Source organism: Apodemus sylvaticus, chromosome 12 (genome assembly GCF_947179515.1).
Source record: "Apodemus sylvaticus chromosome 12, mApoSyl1.1, whole genome shotgun sequence".
NCBI lineage: Eukaryota > Metazoa > Chordata > Mammalia > Rodentia > Muridae > Apodemus > Apodemus sylvaticus.
In genome coordinates this window covers 85,198,478-85,220,007 of record NC_067483.1, presented here as the reverse complement: position 1 = coordinate 85,220,007, position 21,530 = coordinate 85,198,478, and the positions used below count along the sequence as shown (strand labels likewise).

At 43.9% G+C, this 21,530-nt stretch overlaps 1 protein-coding gene across 1 annotated transcript; it reads right to left on the bottom strand.

The window, feature by feature from the left end:
• Positions 1 to 1,982: 1,982 nt before the first annotated feature.
• Positions 1,983 to 16,921, bottom strand: C12H1orf100 (chromosome 12 C1orf100 homolog). The gene is made up of 4 exons (XM_052200658.1): positions 16,866 to 16,921; positions 8,038 to 8,133; positions 5,929 to 6,101; positions 1,983 to 2,092 (listed from the first exon to the last, which is right to left on the bottom strand). The coding sequence occupies exons 1-4, from the start codon at positions 16,919 to 16,921 to the stop codon at positions 1,983 to 1,985; spliced, it is 435 nt and encodes a 144-aa protein (XP_052056618.1).
• Positions 16,922 to 21,530: the final 4,609 nt, after the last annotated feature.

Below are 21,530 nucleotides of genomic sequence, written 5' to 3'. Positions count from 1 at the left end.
TTCCATATTCTTGGAGGAAATTTATTCATGGGAAGGCTACACTTTGGAGGACTGAGCAAGAAGCTAAATGATTGTCAGGTGTTGGAGAGTGTCTCCCAGCACCCAGAATGCAGGATTGCTTTCCCTGGGATTATTTCTTTTCTTTGGGATCCTTTATTTCTTTTCCTGAGGAGTTGATGCCTAGTTCTCAAGGCTTCTTGAGAAGGATGTTGTTAACTGTGGTATAAATTATTAATTAATAAACCCCAGTGGTAAGAGAGAGGGAAAGAGAGGAAGAGAGAGAGCCAGAAGGAATTGGTCAAGGAAGAAGACCGGGAGACAAATCTGTAGTGGGATTTAGGACCTGTAAAGAGGGAGGTTGATGAACATGTGTTTACAGAAGAGTTAACTGTAGCTGCTTGTATTTGAATGCTAATTATGTCCCCAATAAAACTGTTTGCATGAGAATGCCTGCTTGTAGCTTCCTGGAACCTGTCCCCAGCTGGTTCTGATTGGTAAATAAAGATGCCAATAGCCAATAGCTGGAGAGGACAGACTGGCAGGATTTTAGGATTCCTGAGCTTGGCATAGAAGGAGGAAGGAAGAGGAGGGGAGACCCTCCATGCTGGCAGAGTGTGGGAGAGAGGAGAGAGGCCCTGCCTGAGAGGAGTGGAAGGCAGACGGGTGTCACCACCATGTGAAGGAGCCAGAAGAGCGTGCCCTAGAGGATCTCCCACCTAGGTCTGGAGCAGCCAAGGTAGATCATAGAATCAGTAATAACTCAGGATTAACTGCATGGAGCTTAGTCTGTCTGTGTGTCTTTCATTTGGGAACCTAGACCACTGGAGTGGGTAGTGGAAACTGCCACTGTAAGACCCCCAAAAACCGAGGGTGCCCCAGCGCCCCATGCCTCGAAAGGTGACACCCATATCACTCGTGAGAAACGGTCTTGATGCAATAACATGAGGATTTCTTTTATTCCAGGGCTCTGGGGTCCACAGCTGTACACCGCACAGGGGTAGAGGACTGTGGGACCCCAAGCAACTGAAGTCGGGGTATTTAAAGGGGAAAAAAATCACAAGACAAGGGGTGGAGGACAAATTATACTTGGAATGGAGAAGTACAGAATGAGGAAGTCAGGCAATAGTTTATGCCTTAAGGAAGGTTAGAGATTATCTGGAGCAAATGTCCTTGGAGTATTTGCTCCAGATAATCTCTAACCTTCCTTAAGTAGAGTTAAACATTGGACTAGAACTGGGTGGGCTATCTTTCTCAAGAAGAAAGCAGAAAAACAAGTTACTCAGTGCTGGGCTAGTTGTTTAGGAGTCTAAAAACATTGAGTTGGGGTCTCTTACCACCGGGGTTTATTAATTAATAATTTATACTACAGTTAACAACATCCTTCTCAAGAAGCCTTGAGAACTAGGCATCAACTCCTCAGGAAAAGAAATAAAGGATCCCAAAGAAAAGAAATAACCCCCAGGGAAAGCAATCCTGCATTCTGGGTGCTGGGAGACACTCCAACACCTGACAATCATTTGGCTTCTTACTCACGTCCCTCTTTCCCTTCCTCCCTCTCTGTGTGTATATGTAATAATGGCATGATTATAAGTATAGGAAGTTACTGTATAATCTCTTATCCTATGGATGAACACTTACTGAGGTTAGGTGATTAGAAGTTGGGTCAGCATCAGCAACAAGATGCCAACAGGTTAAGACAAATTATGACATTGACATGGTTTTTTATTTTCCCATTTATGTGGTGGTGTTGCAGGCAAGCACTGTACCGCACAACGCAGCTATGGCCCTCAACAGATGACATGTTCTCAAGGTTGGATCTTGATTTCCCAAACCATTTGCCCTGGAAAAAAAAAATTTTGCAACACAAAATTCATTTAGGATTAGATCCATCTGTATACATACTTAAAGGCAGTGATGCTACTATTAATTTAGTCACTAATTGTGACTAGTTGTTTTCTTGGAATGCCATGCTTACTTTAGTTTTAAAAACTTCTTGTGAAGCTGCTTCTCTCGCCACCACAACAGTAGACTTCTGGTATTGAATTAACTGGTCTAGGATTCAGTGAAATTGTGCCTAATTTCCGATCCCAATCTGGAATTTAAAAGTAATTAGTGATTTGTTTTAGGGCTACTCAATCTGAAATTTTATCACACCATCTTTTAAGAAATGGTGTGCAATAAAAGTATTTTAAGAGTATTTAAATAAATAAGTAAGTAAGTAAATAAAAGTATTTAAAGGGATATAATTAAAATATAGGTGCCAGGGGGATGGTCAGTAGGAGAATGCACTCCTAGCCAAGTCTAATAAATTGGGTCCAATCCTCTGGCCCCAGATAGTGGAAGGAGAGAACCAACGCCCCCCCCCTTCACCTGTGACCTCTTCATGCTCATGTGCATGAGCACACACATAACAAATAAGAATGCAATTAAAACATTTTTAAATATAGAAAAGAGGGATTGAATCAAAGTCCCTTTCTTTAGTTTACAATTAATAGATATTATTAAGATTATATTAAAATGTAATAACAATCATTTGATTTTTACTTTGATGTCCAACCCTAGTCTCCTGTTCTTTCTTCTGTTGTCTGTTCTCTGCCAACTTTGTGTCTGCAGTTGCCATCTCTAAATTCGTGCCTGTCGGAGCCCCCATCCCAATCATTACTCTTTGCAATCCCTCGCAGGTCCTTGTGTGTAGCAGGAAGGAGCCAAGGAAGGCAAGGGTTGAACGCAATAGCCTTTCACTATGAGGCAAAGGCTAGAGCGTTTTGATGATGCCATTATGACAAAGCTTTACTCTGCTATTAGGTGTTTTAAACACACTATTAGAAACAACCATGTCATGATATGAAGAATGAAAAATGTTTCATTAATCTAGGGACTATGACTAGAAATGCTTGTCAGAAAGTTACTAAAAGTTACTAAGGAGATAAAGAGATTTAGGGAGTGGTGATTACAGGGCAAGGTCCCACCCAGCTAAGTTGTTGTTGTTGTTGTAGTTGTTGTAGGTTGTTCTTGCTTACTAATGCAGGCAGATTCCTGAGTTCTGGGTCAGCCTGGAACAGAGCTAATTTAGGACCTGGTGTGGTCAGAATGGTACTCTCAGGATGTGGTCCCACCCAGTTAAGTTTACAAAGGCAAGGAGATCTCTGAATTCTTTTGCAATGTTGGAAAAAGGAAAAAAAAAAAAACTTGCCATCCTTTTCCTAAGAGTTAAGGAGTGCTAATTCATGGGATGGTCAAAAGCAAACCTGGAATAAATAACTGACTTAATATGTGAATTAAAAAAAAACAAACATTCTGGTCTATATGAGATGAGTCAGCAGAGAGCAATAGCAGGTCCTTTTCAGAATTTTTTATCTGAGGATCTCTGGAGAGCAAACACGGCTTTTCTTTTTCTTTTCCTTTTTCTTTTTCTTTTTCTTTTCTCCCTCCTTTCCTCCAGACAGGGTTTCTCTGTGTAGCCCTGGCTGTTCTGGAACTCACTCTGTAGACCAGGGCTGGCCTCAAACTTAGAAATCCACCTGCCTCTGCCTCCCAAGTGCTGGGATTACAGGTGTGCACCACCACTACCCAGCACAGCTTTTCAAGAATGTTTTTCTAACAGGATTTCTGGTTTTAGTTGGGAAATTCATAGAGAGCAAACACAGCTCTTTTAGAATTTTTTATATCTTTTTTAGATTTTTTTTCTAACAGGATTTCTGACTTTAAATCCCAAGAATTACTTAGAGAGCTGACAGTTCTTTTAGAATGTTTTTGAGGGACCCTAAGGGCTTTTTCTAGTCCTTCACGATATAGTTTATAGCTATACTCTTATATATACTCTTATAGCTTCCCCCTCTCACTAGGAGTAAAGGCTAGGCCAAATTTCATTTTCCACCCACAGGAACATTTTGAATAAAAAATTCTCAGAATGTACTCACTGACAGTCAGTCACCTGACCCTCTGGAAAGTCCCAGGTAGAGTTCAAATGTGAGTCATGTTTGCTAGCCAATAGGTTTAAAAGTCAATATGCTTAGCCAGTAAGTTTGAACTGTAACCTTGCTGATGTCACCTGTGCTCCTAAAAAGTATAAAAACTGCTTGTAATAGCCATTCAGGGGTCACCTTCTCGTCACTTGCCTTAAAGAACTGATTGAGGGTTGACCTGATGTACTAGAAAATAAACCTCTTGCTTTCGCATCTATCTTCATCTCCGTGTCTCTGTGTCTCGAAACAAGTACCACTGGTTGGGGTCTTAAATTTTCTAGCAGCTATCAGAGAAGGCTGTCTGAAGAGTGAGTGGAGCTCTTTTATAATTTTATTTTCTGGCTTTCAGCCTGGATTTCTCTTCCCTCCTGACTCTAGCATTCCTCCAGACTGCAGTTGCCTTCTCTGGGGACAAGAGACAGAAGGGAAATCTTTCCCAACTCTACTACTCTTAAACTCATTTTTTAGCCCAGGTCACCTTTGAACTTCCAGTCTGTAAGCTTCAGCCTTTAGAGTAGATAGTTATACTTATATCATCAGTTTTCTGTTTTTCAGTTTAAAGGCAGTAACTTTTTTTTTTTTTTTTTTTTTTTTTTTTTTTGGTTTTTTTTCTCTGTATAGTCCTGGCTGTCCTGGAACTCACTCTGTAGACCAGGCTGGTGAACTCAGAAACCTGCCTGCCTCTAAAGGCGTGCACCACCACCGCCAGGCTGGGAACTATTTTTTAAGGAAACCGACTATGCAATTAGCAATGCAGACTATGACAGACAGTATAGCTTTGAGGTGAGCCATGCTGAAAAGCAATCTGGGTGCGAATTTTGCCTCTTTCCTCCTGCCTGGTGTGTGATTTAGGGTTAGTTCATGAGACATCTTGGAAACTTGACTTCCCCTGTTTAAAACAACAGCACTCAACCCAGAGAGCCATACAGAGACTAAATATGTGCCTGCCAAAGTATGAGACCACCGCACCCCACCCCACCTCCAAATGTTGGGGGTCACTCATTTAGAAACTCAGCAATTCACTCAACGAGCCAAAGTTAAGCATCAATGACTATGGTGACGTGGGTACTGTCTCAATGGGTGTCACATGAATACCCAGGATCCCTTCTGCCCACCTCAGGGACCCTCAAACAGGCCACAACATACAGATGTACTTCCAGGGGAGTGTAGAACTTCTGAACCATGATGTAAATTATTGTTCTAGGCATTTAAAAGGGCTCCCTCAGCAGAGCACAGGTGCACTCAAGAACCCATTTCTAGTGCTCAGTGGGTTAGCTTCTGGGGACAGTGAAGGGCCCTCACCGTTTTGGTCTTGAGAGACCCCCAACTCAATGTTTTTAGACCTCTAAACAACTAGCTCAGCACAGAGTAACTTGTTTTTCTGCTTTCAGCTTGAGAAAGATAGCCCACCCGGTTCTAGTTCCAATGTTTAACAATTCAAAGCCCCAAGGACGTTTGCTCCAGATAATCTCTAACCTTCCTTACTTCCTCATTCTGTACTTCCCCATTCTGCACATTTTGTCCAACACCTCTTGCCTTGTGAATTGTGGCCTCCAACCCTTGTCTTGTAATTTTTCCCCTTTAAATACCCGACTTCAGTTGCACAGGGTCCTCAGTCCTCTACCCCTGCATGGGGTACGGCTGTGGAACCCAGAATTCTGGAATAAAGAAATCCTCATGCTATTGCATCGAGACCGTTTCTCATGAGTGATTTGGGTGTCGCCTTCTGGGGCGTGGGGTGCTGGGGAACCTCGGTTTTTGGGGTCTTAAAGTCTCAGATACAGGGAGTTAGAAGGAAAGGACGAGGCTTGGGCATTGACTTCTTTCAACTTTTAGATCTGTACATGTACCTCTGCCCCTAGCCTGACTGGTCCCAGTCATGCCATTTGAGGCCTTAAGCCCCGGTGACATGCTGATCTTGGCCCACTGGCAAGACTAATCTCTGCTAGATGACAGCACTTACCAATCTCATAAAACGGCAGGGAGTAGTCTCTTTGGTAAGTCGTTTCATTATGCCACAAGTCTGTAGGCCTTGACAATCTTCTGAAACTAATGTATCGAAAGAGCGTTTGCTGGTCTAATTGAGGCTGATATGGAATTTTGCTCCTGAGTGGAACTGCCAAGTCTATGAGGGGTCTACATTGAAACAAAAACAGCTTCCTGAGCACCTTTGGAGAACTGGTCCATTTCCTCATCAACTGCAATCTAGGAGTCAAAGCATTTTTTAGCTAGACCAACCCTACGGCTTACCTTGGTATCCTGGAGAACAGTTGTAACCTTCCCATGCTCCTCCCCAACTATCCCCCAAAGATGAAAGCACACGAGACATCCAAACGCAGTGGCCAATAACGGCACCCATCCCTGGGAGCATTCACTTACAGGCCTGGCATGCTGAAGGCTTGGATGTAAGCACACTGGGACGCTAGGTGGCCTGCACTGAGACCTTGAAAATATACATGTATTTTGTCTCAGCACGTCTAGCAATGAAGGATGTCAACAAAGACTAAGAAAGCTTTTCAAGGGACCTTTGTGCTAATTGAAAGAATGAGAGCACATGAAAAAAGTAGGGAGACATCAGAAGTGGCAGACCTGAAATCCTGATGATGAATTCAAAAGCCAAGTGCTTTATCTCTCTGCCTTAGGATGTTACATCAATGCTTTTATTTGGGAGTGTGATACTCAGAGAATGTGAAAATTGCCCCAAATCAAACATTTTATAAGTTCCTCAAATCAACACTTTTTTTTCTTTTTGCCTCCTATAGCTTCTAGTTTTTCTGAACCAGAAAATAAAGTCAACACCTCTATGCTTATTATTTTTTGCTTTTCTTTTCGTGAAAGCCACGCATAGATCGGAAGGAAACACATAGACCAGACTTATAACTCTACTTAGAATGAAATCAAATGCTAGCAAGTTTTAACTTGTTTTGCCAATCTGGAATTCTAAACTACATGTTTCTTGAATTTCATAGATGATTTAATTTTGTGGAAGTACTATGAAATAGAGAAAAGATTTTTAAAAAAAGGATGAAGTACTAATAATATTACTATTTGTGAAAAATACAAACAAAACCCGTTCTTGTCAATGCTAGAGACGCAGACCCGTACTGGAGTTCATGCTGAGCATACTTGGGGCTTTGGGTTCGACCTCAACACTCAAAGTCCCACAAAACCAAAATCAAGAAGCCCTAACATTTTAATAGTTTGGTGTATTTCCCCCCCCCCCCACCCTTCTATCTATCAGGTAACACTTGTGATGAACAGTATTATTATTGTTATTATTACGGTTGTGCAGCTAGGAACTGGAGAAATGACTCAGTGTACAGAGCCATATTGGGGTGTCATGCCACTTGGTAGGAACTTGACATTGGCCAAAGACAAGGGCTTTGGGCAGGAATCTGATGTTAGGGCATAATAGGGAAGTAGGTTACGGCAGGAATTTTTATCCTAGGGTGGAGTGCTCAGAGTGTACTTGACACTGGTCAATGTAAACTTCCTCTCCCAGCCTAGGTGGAGCGTGGATTCTTGTGCAAGTCAGAATCCTGCTCCACCTAGGGTGGAATGCTCTGAGTGAAGGTCAAGTTTATTGTTCCTCCAGGTCTATGAATTCCTGAATTAAGCAGGGTGACCCACCCAACTGCCTGAGCAAAGGAGCCAAGGACCACCAGAAGACTTCCCCAGAACTCAGCCAGGAGTCTCGGGGGAGGGGCTTGCCCAAACTGTTAAATGGTCTGACCTCCATTAAAGTTGGGGCCTCAATCAGTAAACTATCATCCTGGCCTCCTTTTCACCTCTTCCCCATCCATCCCTCAGCTCTCTTCCAGGACCCAGTTCGTAGTAGCTGCAGGCAGCTACAGAATACAACTGCTCAGCTCCTACTGAGAACCTGAGTTCAATTCCCAGCATCTCCATGGGGCAGTTCACTGCCCTCCATGGGTTCCTGCCCTCAGGTACACATACCCACATATACATGCACATCCATAATTAATCTTTAGAAAAGATAATACAGTCCACTTCACTTATCATTTTAGCTTTGATGATATTCTTAGAAATTAAGATTTAGGCCATGTCTCACCTTGGAGCCTTCTTCACACTGTAATCAAAATGGAGTCTTGCCAGTTGTCCAGGGTAATAGCCTTTGATGTCCTTTCCTTGGTGAGTGATATATAGCCTAGGGGAAGCAGGCGAGGAAGAAGTAGTCACAGCAGTCTGTTCTTTCCAGAGGCATACCAGCTGGTGTGTGATAGATAATTTATCTGGACTCTGTTCCAAGTGGCTGAGGCCAGTGGAATTTTCCAGGCATGTTGGTAGTTATTCATAAGTGTCTTTCCGCCAGACCTGAGTTTGTGGTATTGGCTGGTTTCCCTTCCCCAGTAACCTCTAAAACCTATAACAGAATGTCATTTACTTCCAGGATTCATGGGGAAATTCTTAGCATGTCATGTATTAGGTCAAAATATTAGGGAAAAGAAAAAGGGAGGAGAGGAAAGGAGGGTGGGACAGAGAGGGGGAAGAGGAAGGAATAAGAAATAATCTGTAAAACCAGAGACAAGGACAGGCAGTTCAGGGCAGTTTAGAGCACTGGCTGCTCTTGCAGAGGACCCAGATCAGTGCCCAGAACCCATATCTGACAGCTCGCGACCTTCCATAACTCCAGTTCCCAGGATTTGATGTCCTTTTCTGGACCCTGAGGCTACCTGCACACATGTGGGACATACACATGAAAGGACAGAAAATAACACAGCCTAACTCTAATGACCCCAAGAAATCAGGAGTTTAAAATGCTATCTCACTTTGTTAGAAACTAGGTGAAAGGTCACATTCCAGAGCCCGCCCTTTGTTTAGACCTAGCAGAAAGGCCTTGAATAGGGGATCCTGGCCCCATAGGGTAACTGGAAATGGGCTAAGCTTATCTTCTGTAAACTTACGCCTTTACCCCAAGCAGGAGTTCACACAGCTGTAGACATTGTAGGAAACTAATTGGTCCACTGAGCACAGGCTCTGATAATTTAAACTGATTGGCCAAAAAACTATGAGTGGTACAAATCAATTGGCTCGCATTTCGTGGGCTCTCCATGCTAAGAAATGATTGGTTTGTGATTCGCGGGCTTTGTTGTAAACTTATAAAAGCTGTTGCAATTCGGCACTCGGGTCCATAGTCCTCTAACCCTGCCTGATGCACGGCTATGGAACCCAGAATTCTGGAAATAAAGAAATCCTCATGCTATTGCATCGAGACCGTTTCTCTCGAGTGATTTGGGTGTCGCCTTCCGGGATGTGGGGTGCTGGGGCACCCTCGGTTTTTGGGGTCTTACAACACACACACACACATATATATATATATATATATACATATATACATACATGCACATAAAATGAAATAAATCCTCAAAGTCAATGAAACAGATTTTGATAATTGCTGAAACACAGGAATAAAAAAAGGAGAATTCCTTATTGTTTACCCTTTGAAATGTTTACAAGAATCTTGTAAACATTTCAAAGGGTAAATACTAAGTACATAAAGGGTAAATACAGTTAAGTAAAAAGATTTTTTACTTAACTGTAATAATTGGTTATATAGGACCGTAATGTCAAGGCATGTGGTACTAAGTCTGGGAGGGAGCTGTGTGCTAAGGACAGAGGTCTGGCTGGCTGTTCCTGAACTTATTACCATTTTCCTGCCTCAGTGCTGGGATTGCCAGTAGATGCCACCATCTTGGTTCTTGTTTTGAAGCGTAATATGAGCCACCTACATGGGAAGAAGTATGTCTGGGGTGTGAGCTTGAGGTGTGTTCCTATAACCAAGATGCAGAGGTATGTGGACGGGCGCCTCGGCTCCCATGATGGCGCTGTTAGGAAGTGGTAGAGCCTATGGAGGTGGTGCTCAGCGGAGGTTGGTCCCTGGTAATATTGAGACAGGAGAGTACAATAGACCCTTACACCAAAGCTGTGACAGGTTAGAGAATGAGCTGATGGAACACTAAGGTTGGCCTAGGCTAAGAGTATGGGGAAGAGTCTAGAGAAGGGAAGTCACACATCAGCCAAGACTAAATCACAGCTGAGTTTAGAGTATATGTGGATGTGCTAGCTTTTGGTTACTGTAACATGTCGCTACTTTGTTTCCAACCCAATTCCCCAGTAAAAGAAAGCTCAACTCAGTTAACAAAACAAGCTACAAACCTAGATTGGACAGGTCTCCCACTACACTACTCTATTCCCATCTATATTATCCCATATAACTTGTGTTTCTCCAGGCCACGAGCTTCTCTCTCTGCAGCCTCTCTGTTGATCTCATGTAGCTCCTCCCCCTCCTATTCCCCACCCCCATTGCTCCTCCCCTAGACTCTTAGCTCCTCCCACTTCTTCCTGCCCAATCATTGGCTCAAGCCTTTATTTGAAAAGTTTAGGTGGGAAGAAGGTTCACAAGGCAATTCCTCCTCTGCAGCCCCTCTGAGGAGTGGAATTAGCATCAAAATACAAGCCCAGGGCTATCCACAACAGTAACAGATACTATCCACAACAGTAGCAGATACTATCCACAACAGTAACAGATACTATGTACAATAGTAACTATCAGATAAATCTTAAAAACAATAAAGGACCAAGCGCATTGCTCCCAACTGATGCCAGATAAGGCAGTCCTCTGCTACTTAAGTAGTGGGAGACAGAAACAGGCCCATGTGTGCTCTTTGGTTGGTGGCTTAGTCCCTGGGAGCTCTGAGGGGGTCCAGTTAGTTGATACTGTTGTTCTTCCTATGAGGATATAATCCCCTTCAGCTGATGCCCCAGAGAAGGGGGATGCTGGAGGGATGAGGTGGGAGTGGGTGGAGGGGTGGGGGAGCAACCTCTTAAAGGCAAAGGGGAGGGGTGAGGGTGTGGGGGTTTCGTGGAGGGGGGACTGAGAAGGGGGCAACAGTAAATAAATAAAATAATAACAGCTTGCAAATAACTAACAAAAAGAAAAGAAAAGAAATCATTAAAAATGATACCAAGCGGGTTGGAGAGATGGCTCAGTGGTTAAGAGCACCGACTGCTATTCCGAAGGTCCCGAGTTCAAATACCAGCAACCACATGGTGGCTCATAACCATCTGTAATGGGATCCGATGCCCTCGTTTGAAGTGTCTGAAGACAGCAACAGTGTACTTACATATAATAAATAAATCTTTAAAAAAAAAAAATATGGCCGGGCGGTGGTGGCGCACGCCTGTAATCCCAGCACTCTGGGAAGCAGAGGCAGGTGGATTTCTGAGTTCAAGGCCAGCCTGGTCTACAGATTGAGCTCCAGGACAGCCAGGGCTATACAGAGAAACCCTGTCTCGAAAAAACCAAATCCAAAAAAAACCAATATATACCTGTGATATATATATATATATTGGAGATATATATATATATATATATTGGATATATATATCCAATATATATATATATATATATATATATACCTGTGATATATATATCACAGGTATCTGGGACACGGCCCTCATGTCTGCAGTGCTGTCTACAGCAGGCTGTTTGATCTCCTCTGACATCATCTGTACAACAAAGCCTGCTGAGGCTCTGAAGCAGTTCATCCCGCTCTACTTCATCCGCCATTACTTCGAGAATGGAGCCATCCTTCACCGGCTTCCCGCTGCAGTTCCTTGGAAGAGAGCCCTGGCGGGCCAGGCGGAAGTGGCGAGAGGTGGGGAGGGTGAGCGGCTTACATGGGGGCAGGGCACAGGCTGAGTGGAGACTTTTGCTTGCCCCGCTCCGCTTACCCACCCCTTTCCCATCTTGTCAGAGCTGTTGAACCAGGGACTTTCGCGTGCTAAGCAGGAGTTCTATCCAACCGAGTCCCACCCAACCCCCTTTATTTTTATTTTGAGATAGGGTCTCTCTGAATTGTCCATACTGACCCCAAAGCTTACAATCCTTCTGCCTCAACTTCTTTTTTTTTTTAAATATGTATTTATTTATTTATTTTATGTATCTGAGTGAGCAAAGACACTGTCTCTGTCTTCAGATGCACTAGAGGAGGGCATCAGATCTCATTACAGATGGTTGTGAGCCACCATGTGGTTGCTGGGATTTGAACTCAGGACCTTTGGAAGAGCAGTCAGTGCTCTTAACTGCTGAGCCATCTCTCCAGCCCCCTGCCTCAACTTCTTGAATGCTTGGGTTTGAGGTGTTCTCTACTTTGCCTGCCCATCTCCCTCTGATTCTTTAGTGTGGTTTTCTAAGTTCTTATGTGTCACCTTAACTTGGAATGTCTAATTCAGCCTTTAAAATAGTGAGGGAGAAAAAAAAATCCCCTTAGGGAGAAATGCTCTGGCTTGGCCAGGGGCTTTACAGTAAGTACTCAGCTTCTTCCCTGGAGGTTTGGTGGGGGCGGAGGGAGGGAAGGATGCATGAATGGGAATATTCGCCCCTTGGGTCATGCCGTGCTTACAGGCTACTGATTGCTGCATCAGTCAGAGCCCTCCAAAGGTAAGCTGGTAAGCCCATTGTATCTGCTTACACTCTCCGTCATTTGTGTGTCCAGACAGCTTGGAAAGCGTGGTTTCAACCTATGGTAGATTAGATCTGCCCCCCAGGAGGATGGCTGCACCCAGAACAGGATCTGGACTTAGACACAGAGAACATTCAATATACATGGGTGAGTTCAGGACTGAATTTGTCTGTCTATACAGTACCACTACCGGAGGGATACCATCATGTGCCCTTCTGAGACATCTGTGCTGGGCCTCCAGCCTTAACCATAGGATCCCATTTAATTATCAGGCACCTAGCAAAGGAAACATGAGCTCCCTGTTTTTTTAACTATTTTATAACAGCAAAAAGAAGCTCAGAGAGGCTAGGTGGACATTCTGGATACTACGCAGCTAATAAATACCAAAGGCATAAAACTCAGTCCCTAAATTCTATGTCTTATTCAGAGCCATCTATGTATGATTTATATTTTCCAGAGAAGTTCAGCACTCTTTCTGTTTGGACTGTGATTTTCCTACTTCTAGGCAGGCAGCAAGCATACCTAATGTACCAAAGGGACAGAGAAAGCTGCTTTGGGTTCAATCAGAAGAACTGTTAAGAAGCTCGGATGTATGTGCAGTGTTCAGGCACGGGGGTACTCTTGAAGTTCATCTCATGGTAAGGACAGCCTCGACTAGACAATGTCATAATGACAGTGGTGAATGTCACGACATGTTCAAGAAACTTGGAGCTAAGTATCTCAGCTAAGGATATGAACAAATAGAGAAAATGAGATTAAAGGCAGGACTGGAGATGGCCAATGTACCCTCTTACCACCCAGGATGACTGACCCATGGTATTTCCTCAGGAATGGGAGAGGAGGTTCCATTTGCTCATCAGTAAAATGGGAACAATAGGTACTGTTTTCATCAGTGATGAAACAAGAGTAATGAGACATTTGTAGGAGACTGAACGGTGCCTTCTTTTTTCGATGTTTTTGTCTTCCTAGGTAGAATGAGCCCTGCAGTGGTGTCTGGGTGTTTCAAAGACTGTTATGGTTGATACTTGTCTTAGTCACTGTTCTGCTGCTGTGAAGAGACACCATGACCACTGCAACTCTTATAAAAGAGAGTGTTAGCGGAAATCATTTGGAATGTAAACAAAGAATATAGAAATTAAAAACATTAAAAAAAAAGAAATTTAAAGTGAGCATGTTAAAATAAAAAAAATAAATACAAAGAGAGTGTTTAATCGGAAACTTGCTTGCTATTTTAGAGGGTTACCCCAGGTCATCATGATGGGAAGCAGACAGGCCCAGGGTTGGAGCAGAGAGCTTTACATCCTAAGTGATAGGCAGCAGATAGAGACTGGGACTGAGCCCAAGCATTCAAACATTTGCTCTATGCCATTCTTTTTTATGTTTTGTTTTGTTTTGTTTTTCTTTTTTCATGACAGGGTTTCTTTGTATAGCCCTGGCTGTCCTGAAACTCACTCTGTAGACCAGACTGACCGCAAACTCACTAATCTACCTGCCTCTGCCTCCCAAGTGCTGGGATTAAAGGCGTGTGCCACTGGTGCTTGGCTGACCTATGCCATTCTTATTCAAAACATCACATTCCACTCCCTGGCACCCAGAGGCTTATCATGCAGGATTTTCCCTGTCCAATTACATCAGTGCAGAGAAGGTCTGTGATTGGACAGGGAAAAGGGGCAGAGCTAAGAGTTGCAGAGAGAGGGAGGGGGCCAGAGGAAAAAGGAGAAGCCAACATGGAGGCAGATGGACAGGAAGAAGATCTTGATCCTGTGTGGTTTTAAACAGCCACAAGTAGCTAAGATTTTCACAAGGTTAGAAAAATTGGGATAGCCGGGCCGTGGTGGCGCATGCCTTTAATCCCAGCACTTGGAAGGCAGAGGCAGGTGGATTTCTGAGTTCGAGGCCAGCCTGGTTTACAGAGTGAGTTCCAGGACAGCCTGGACTATACAGAGAAACCCTGTCTCAAACAAAACAAAACAAAACAAAAAAATTTGGGATAAAGCTTTTATCATTATCAATTGACTCTGAAATTATTGTATTGGCATCTTGTAAATTGTGATTTTATTGTTATATAAATCTGATTGGATAATTATGCTTTAAGAGTCATGACTCTACTGGGTAATTAGGTGTAGAGGTGGCAGATTGTGGGTTGTGTGGGGTGTTGTGTGGAAGCGAGACGTATTCCAAACCCTCACCGGAGATAGCCCGGCAGGTAGAGAGTTGGCAGGCTGGCAGGACCGCTGGAGAGATGGCCTGGCAGGGGCAGGAGAGCTGGTAGGTAGATTTTTAATATTTCCCCCAACATATATCCACACCATAATGCAGAATGCATTTAGTCTAGCTTCAAAAGGCCCCCATCGTCTATCACAGTCTCAACACTGTTTAAAAGCTCAAAGTTCAAAGTCTCTTCTGAGACTCATGCAATCTCTTAACTATAATCCCCTATAAAATCAACATAGATCAACCAGATCACATACTTCCAGGCACAACAGCATAGAATATACACCTACCATCCCAAATGGGAGGAAACAGGGCATATTAAGGAACTACTGGACCAAAGCAACACTGCAAACCCCAAATTCTGTTATCTCTGTCTGACGTCCAAGGGTTTAGATAACTCTTCATGCATCCCACTCCAGTTTTGTTGCCTGCAACACATGTAAGTCTCTCTCTTGCACTGGTTCTACTTCTGATGTGCAGCTCTCCTTGACAGGAATCCCACCGCGCTGGCATGGCCAACACCTTTGGGTTTCCAGTGTGATTTAGGCTTACAGAGCTTTAAGCAACGGCCTCTCCAGCCCTCTATGCTGGGACTCCGCTCTACAAGCCTGGGGGAGGGGGGACTTTCCTTAACCTCGGAGGAAGAGTCCACATCCCCTTCCTTGTATCCTTCTCCCATTTCTTGTATCCTTCTCGACTCTAAACCTAGACTGCCAGGAGCTATTCTCACAGAGATCTCAAAAACCCCCTCCTCTCAGCCATTTCCAGCTGGCTTTCTCTAGGCTGCTTTTAGAAGAACATGTACTTGTTTAAAGATTATCCAAGTAAGCTAGATGGTCAGTACGTACAGAGCTCACCCGAGTGGGCTCGAACCAACGAAGCTCACCCGTGGTTAGGTTACCACAGCAACTCCTTTCCACTTCATGATCGAAATATGATGCTAAGTCCCTACTGCACCTGCCAAATCTTAGCTGAGACCCTGAGAGACAATTCTGAGAAACTGTTCCTGAGATACAATGCTAGCCCCCTGAGATTGTTCCCCAAATACAATGACTTTCCCCCTTCACCCCTCCCCATATCTGCTTGCTTGCCTTTATAACGCCTTGTGTGAAAATTAAAGATTGACAGCTTGATCGGAATTTCGTCTTGCTGTTCAATTCTTTTGTGTCTGTCTTGTCTCTCGCCATTCCCCTAGGTGGTTCCAGGACCCTGCTGACTGTCCTGAGGGTCGGGACACCTAGACCCCATATATTTTTGTAATAACTTAAAAATAATTCTAAAAAGTTTTTAAAAAGAAGCTAGCTCCCAGGGTATGAAGCTTGCTACCCCAAACTTCTTAGTTTCTAAGTCTCTGCAGATCCATAGCAGGGGCTGATGAGAGAGCGTGAATTTAGGCCTTATGGATGGTACCTGCTGTTTCCCAGCAAGATAAACCCAGCACAGTAAAGTATACCTACAGGGCTTATTATCCCGTGTGATAAATGGCCTTGGAGAATGAATGAAAGCCCGCCTTGGTTTCACTCTATGCAGTCAGCTCTTACATTGCAGAGAAACATGGCGGTTTTATTTACCCCAAGAATAAATGGTTCTGGTTCAAAGTTTGGGCTTGAGTTTCCCATTCTTCCTGGTGAAGCCCATTCCACGAGAAAACCAACATCTGTCTCATATTTTGGGTATTTGGAGTTTCCTGGTTGCTTGGATTCTGCAAAGAAGGTATTCTTAACTCACAACTTTCCATAAACTTGGAGCTGGAGACTGGTTCAGTGGTTAAGACCCCTGGATGCTCTTCCAAAGGATCCTGGTTCAAACCTCAGCATCCATACAAGACAGCTTACAACCACCAATATCTCTAGCTCTAAGTCCTGATGTTCTCTTCTGGCCTGTAGGTGAACTTACAAGCATGTGGCACGCGCACACGCGCGCGCACACACACACACACACACACACACACACACACACACGCGCGCGCGCACATGCACACGCACATGCACATACACACAACACATGCACGCACATTGTTTATGTCTTTTTAAAAAACCATACAAACCCCACATCTTCCTCTAAACCCAGGACTCACTTGACACCCACCCCCTGCCCCCCGCAGCAGTTGCACCTCAGTGTCTGAGCAACAGGGTGGGTAATTCTAGTGCCCTGGGCACCTGCCTCAGCCTGGTGGTTTCTGTATCTAGGAGAGCCTTACCTAGGTGGAATCGACCGGCGGCGCTCTACAAATTCTCGTAGTCGGATGGTCGTCATGATCGATGGGCATCTGAAGAAGCTGTGGAGTGAAATTTCACATTGCCAGTTTACATACATTCCTGGGCATTAGCTATTGCTCCAGTTCAGAGCTGGACTGTTTCCAAAGGCAAGACCTTGCTAGGCAGGTAGACCCGGGCTGTATAAGAAAGGTAGCTGAACCTCAGCCTTTTGAAGCAAGCCAGTAAGCAAGGCTTCCATGGTGTCTGTTTCATCTCCTGCCCCTAGATTCCTGCCTCAAGTTCCTGTCTTGGTTTTCTTTTACGGTGGACTGTAACCTGTAAGCTAAATAAGCCCCTCCTACCCAGGCTGTTTTTGGTCAGAGAAGCAAATATCAACAGAGAAGCAAACAAGGCCTTTCTAGAAACAGCTTCCAGAGTTTTGTGCCATTGTCTAACAAACTTCCTCTGGTCCCACCCCAAACCTGACTGTGTGGTTGAAATGTTTAATTTCAATCTGGGGTTTCTACCCCACCTTTGATGATTTAGTTTCTGGATAAAAGACACATAACTCTCATTATTTACAATAAGCCTTAAACATCACAAGAGATTCTGTTGATAACCCTGAGTTCTTACTATGTTTCATCTGGGCTGCTTTTAACTTCAATTGGCCAGCCCTCAGGGCCCTGGTTTCTTTTTGTTTGTTTTGTTTTGTTTTTCCAAGACAGGGTTTCTCTATATAGCCCTGGCTGTCCTGGAACTCACTCTGTAGACCAGGCTGGCCTCGAACTCAGAAATCTGCCTGCCTCCTCCTGCCTCTGCCTCCCAAGTACTGGGATTAAAGGCGGGCACCACCACTGCTTGGTTTAGGGCCATGGTTTCTTGACTCCTAACCCTCTTTATCCTACTCCTTTTCTCCTCTCTCTCCTCCAAGCAGGTCACTCCAAACCCACCTATTTCTAATCCCTCCAGTAATTGGCTGCAGCTAATTTTATTTGACCAATAATTTTAAATCAAGGCGCAAGGTTTCCAGAACAAAAGCTTGCAAACATAAGGGTCCCTCATGGGCCTCAAACTTTGGGTGTAGAATTCAGCGTTACAGTACACAGCAACAGACCAAACCTCAACAGACTGTGTTCTTTTTAAAGCTCTCCCTTCTCAATGTCAAGTCTTTTTCTATCTTCATACTCATCTTAAACCGTGTTGTTTCTTGCCTTATGTTTTATAACTTATCTCTGATTATTTATTGGAGAATATGGCTTGCCATAATCAGACAATACAGTTAAACATTCATGTGAGCAAGTCCACAATGGGGAGGGAAAGTGAGTGGGTGGGAGCAAGGTCTTCTGTTTCTTTTTCAAAAAGATTTATTTATTTACTTATTTTTTATGTATGTGAGTACACTGTAGCTGTCTTCAGACACACCAGAAGAGGGTATCCGATCTTATTACAGATGGTTGTGAGCCACCATGTGGTTGCTGGGAATTGAACTCAGGACCTCTGGAAGTACAGTCAGTGGCCAGTGCTCTTAACCGCTGAGCCATCTCTCCAGCCCAGGCCTATGGTTTCTAGAGTACCGCTGTGTACCTTATAGACTGCTCACACTATCACACTAAGTGTGGATAGGTTGTCTCTACATAAAGAGAGCTGAGTCCCTAATTCGCATGAACATGGCAACCCTGGGCAGCTAGAGAGCCCTAGATGGAGACCCTTGTGGCCTGGGCGAGTTACTTCTCAGCTCTGTGTATTGATTACAGTACCTCTTTGTAGGGTTCAGCGAGTCAATACTGTGTGGGGACATGCTCTGTGACTTAATGGCACTCTTGAGAAAGGAGAAACATGAGTGTGTGAGCCTGTGACATATGCCAGGTAGCACACTCTAACTAACAGCATTCTGGTGGCAAGTCTGCAAATCACTGTGACTATTTGACTCACAAGAAGTTAAGTAACTTGTGCAAATTCCAAAGGAGCCAGGGCTGGAATCCTCAGACTCAAGGGCCATCCATCTTAATTACTGAGTTATACCCAAACAAACCAAGGCACCAAGAGACCTCAACCAAAACAAAACCTGGAGTATTCAGAAGGAGCCAGGAGAAAAAAAAAAGTAACCAGGAGGGAGAAAGGGTTGGGCAAAAAATGTATGTGAGGCTGAGGATGCCCTCCTCCTTTTATAGTGAAGTTTAACTCACCCTTATGTTTCCTGGCTGCTCTATTTTCCATCTCAAAATCCATCTCAAAATTCCATCTTTTCAAAAATCAATTTGAAATTTCCCAATAGCAACACATTGTAATAACTAGACTGGTTAGTGATAGATCCCAAGAAGCCTGTTTATTGCATAACATATTTTTCCCACGAGTGACCTATTTAAAAAATTCAGACTAATATACGCTAATGTGCATATTAATGAGGCTCATGCACACATGCATGCGCCGCGTGCCGGTCCATTCTAACCCTCACCTTCTCGACACCCGCCCTGCTCCCCGCCCCCAATCACTACTCTACTTTTGCATGAGCTCTGCTTCTTTAAGAGAGAACGTCCATTCTTATCCTCGTGTCTGCCTTGGCTCACTTCATACCGCGCATTCGCGCAGTTGGCTGCACGTTGTGTGAGTCAGAGCTTCCTTGTGGCTGCCTCGAGTTCCTTTGCCATATTTCTGCATCCACTCCCCTGCTCCTGGGAACCTGGGCTGAAGGGCGGGGGGTCTCGGCTCCCGTGAACATGGCCGTGTCTCTTCCACATGAACTTTTGCCTCTAGGACCACTGTGTTTTTTGTTTTGTCTTGGTTTTGTTTTTAGTGGAAGAATGAATGAAAGAAAATTTAGGTGAACACAACTGAGCTCTTGAGAAACCAAACCCTAAAACCCGAATGTTGAGTTTTTTACACGTGATATGGAAGAGGAAGGCAGCACATAGAACATTTGCTCTAACACACTGCTCTCTTCTCTTGATGAGCTAATGTTCAGTACCTAGAGGCTGTGGATGAGTGTCACAGGAAGCAGACTTGTCATGGGTTGTCTCTGTTTGACCAAGCCACTCAAATAATCATTTTTGGAGAGACACATTAAAGTCTTTGAGTCATTGGAGGCCTGGGAAGGGAATCTTGAGATTGTCGCTGCATTTTCATTTCTTTCCTTATCTCTTTTTAAAATTTATTTTTATTTATGTGTACATGTGTGTATGTGTATGTGCCTCATATATTTATTTGTGTGTCTGCGGAGGTCAGGATAGGAAGACAAATTGCTTGGAGTTGGAATTACAGGTAGGTGCCGGGGACTGAAGATGGGTCTTCTGCAAGAGCAGCAAGCCCTCTTACCCACTGAACCATTTTCCAGGCCCAAAGCCCACAGTTCTGTTCTGTCAATTCAACACTATTTACCACCAGAGGCCCCAAGCAACGAGGCAACCAGTTACAGAGCAAGACCTTTGTGTGTCTTGTGAGTGTTTCATTTACTGTTCTATGCAGTGGGGAGACATCATGGCCAAAGCAACTCTTTTTTTTTTTTTTTTTTTTTTTTTTTTAATCATTTAATTGGGGACTTGCTTACAGTTTCAGAAGGTTAGTCCATGACCAATTATGGCAGGAAGCACAGCAGCAGGCAGGCTGACGCAGGGCTGGAGCAATAGCTGGAAGCTCACGTGTCTCTCAAGTTTCAGGCAGAGAGAGAGAGAGAGAGAGAGAGAGACTACACCGGATGTGGGCTTCTGACACCTCAAAGCCCATCCCTGTGGCACACCTCCTCCAGTAAGACCACGCCTCCTGACCCTTCCTAAACAGTTCTACCAACTGGGGAACAACTATTCAGACACTCTGCGCCTATGGGCCCCATTCCCATTCAAACCACCTCAGTGAGCCAAAATACAATTGTTACAAGCTGATTATCTCAGATATTTTGTTATAGTCATGGATAGCTGACTCAGATATTATAACACATTTTTTTCAAACTGAAAACATATATACTCAGAAAAATAATGCTATAGAGTAGTAAAGGCATCCATAATTTATCTATTTTGTTTATCGCCACAGTTATCTTAATTCTTAATCTTAATGTTTGATAGTTACTAATATTATATAATATTAATATGTTAATAGTTATAGTATATTAATAGTTAACTTAATATTTAGTGTTCCGTGGGGTTTTACTGGTGAGACCCAACCATCATCTTTTTTTTTTTTTTTTTTTTTTTTTTGGTTTTTTTTGAGACAGGCTTTTCTCTGGCTGTCTTGGAACTCACTCTGCAGACCAGGCTGTCCTCGAACTCAGAAATCTGCCTGCCTCTGCCTCCCAAGTGCTGGGATTAAAGGCGTGCGCCACCACTGAGGTGATGATACAAAGAGAATAAGTTGATGTATCTATCATTCGTAGCTGTTCAGGGGCATGGCAACAGCGTTAGCTAGAGTCTGGCAAGGGATCAGCAGGGGAAAATATTCGACACAAGGAGACAGCCCTTGGTAAGGAGACAGAGCCCTTGGTAAGGAGACAGAGCCCTTGGTAAGGAGACAGAGCACTTGGTAGGCAGGGATTTCTAAACAACCTTAACTTAAGGAACCTTCACGGGAACTACCTTAGTCCCAGGAGGGAGCCTCTTCTGTCTAGTGACCTCCCTCACAATTCCACAGGCCTTCCCAACACCTTCTAACACCTGAACCCTTTGGTGACTGACTACATC

Bases quoted from the DNA above. Each gene is read 5' to 3' on its own strand.
- C12H1orf100 (XM_052200658.1), bottom strand. From the start codon at position 16,921: ATGACGACCATCCGACTACGAGAATTTGTAGAGCGCCGCCGGTCGATT. The intron at 8,134-16,865 runs GTAAGGCTCTCC...TGCTTCCCCTAG, and splicing joins CGCCGGTCGATTCCACCTAG to GCTATATATCACTCACCAAG. The intron at 2,093-5,928 runs GTAAGTGCTGTC...TTTAAATTCCAG, and splicing joins CCTGCCGTTTTATGAGATTG to ATTGGGATCGGAAATTAGGC.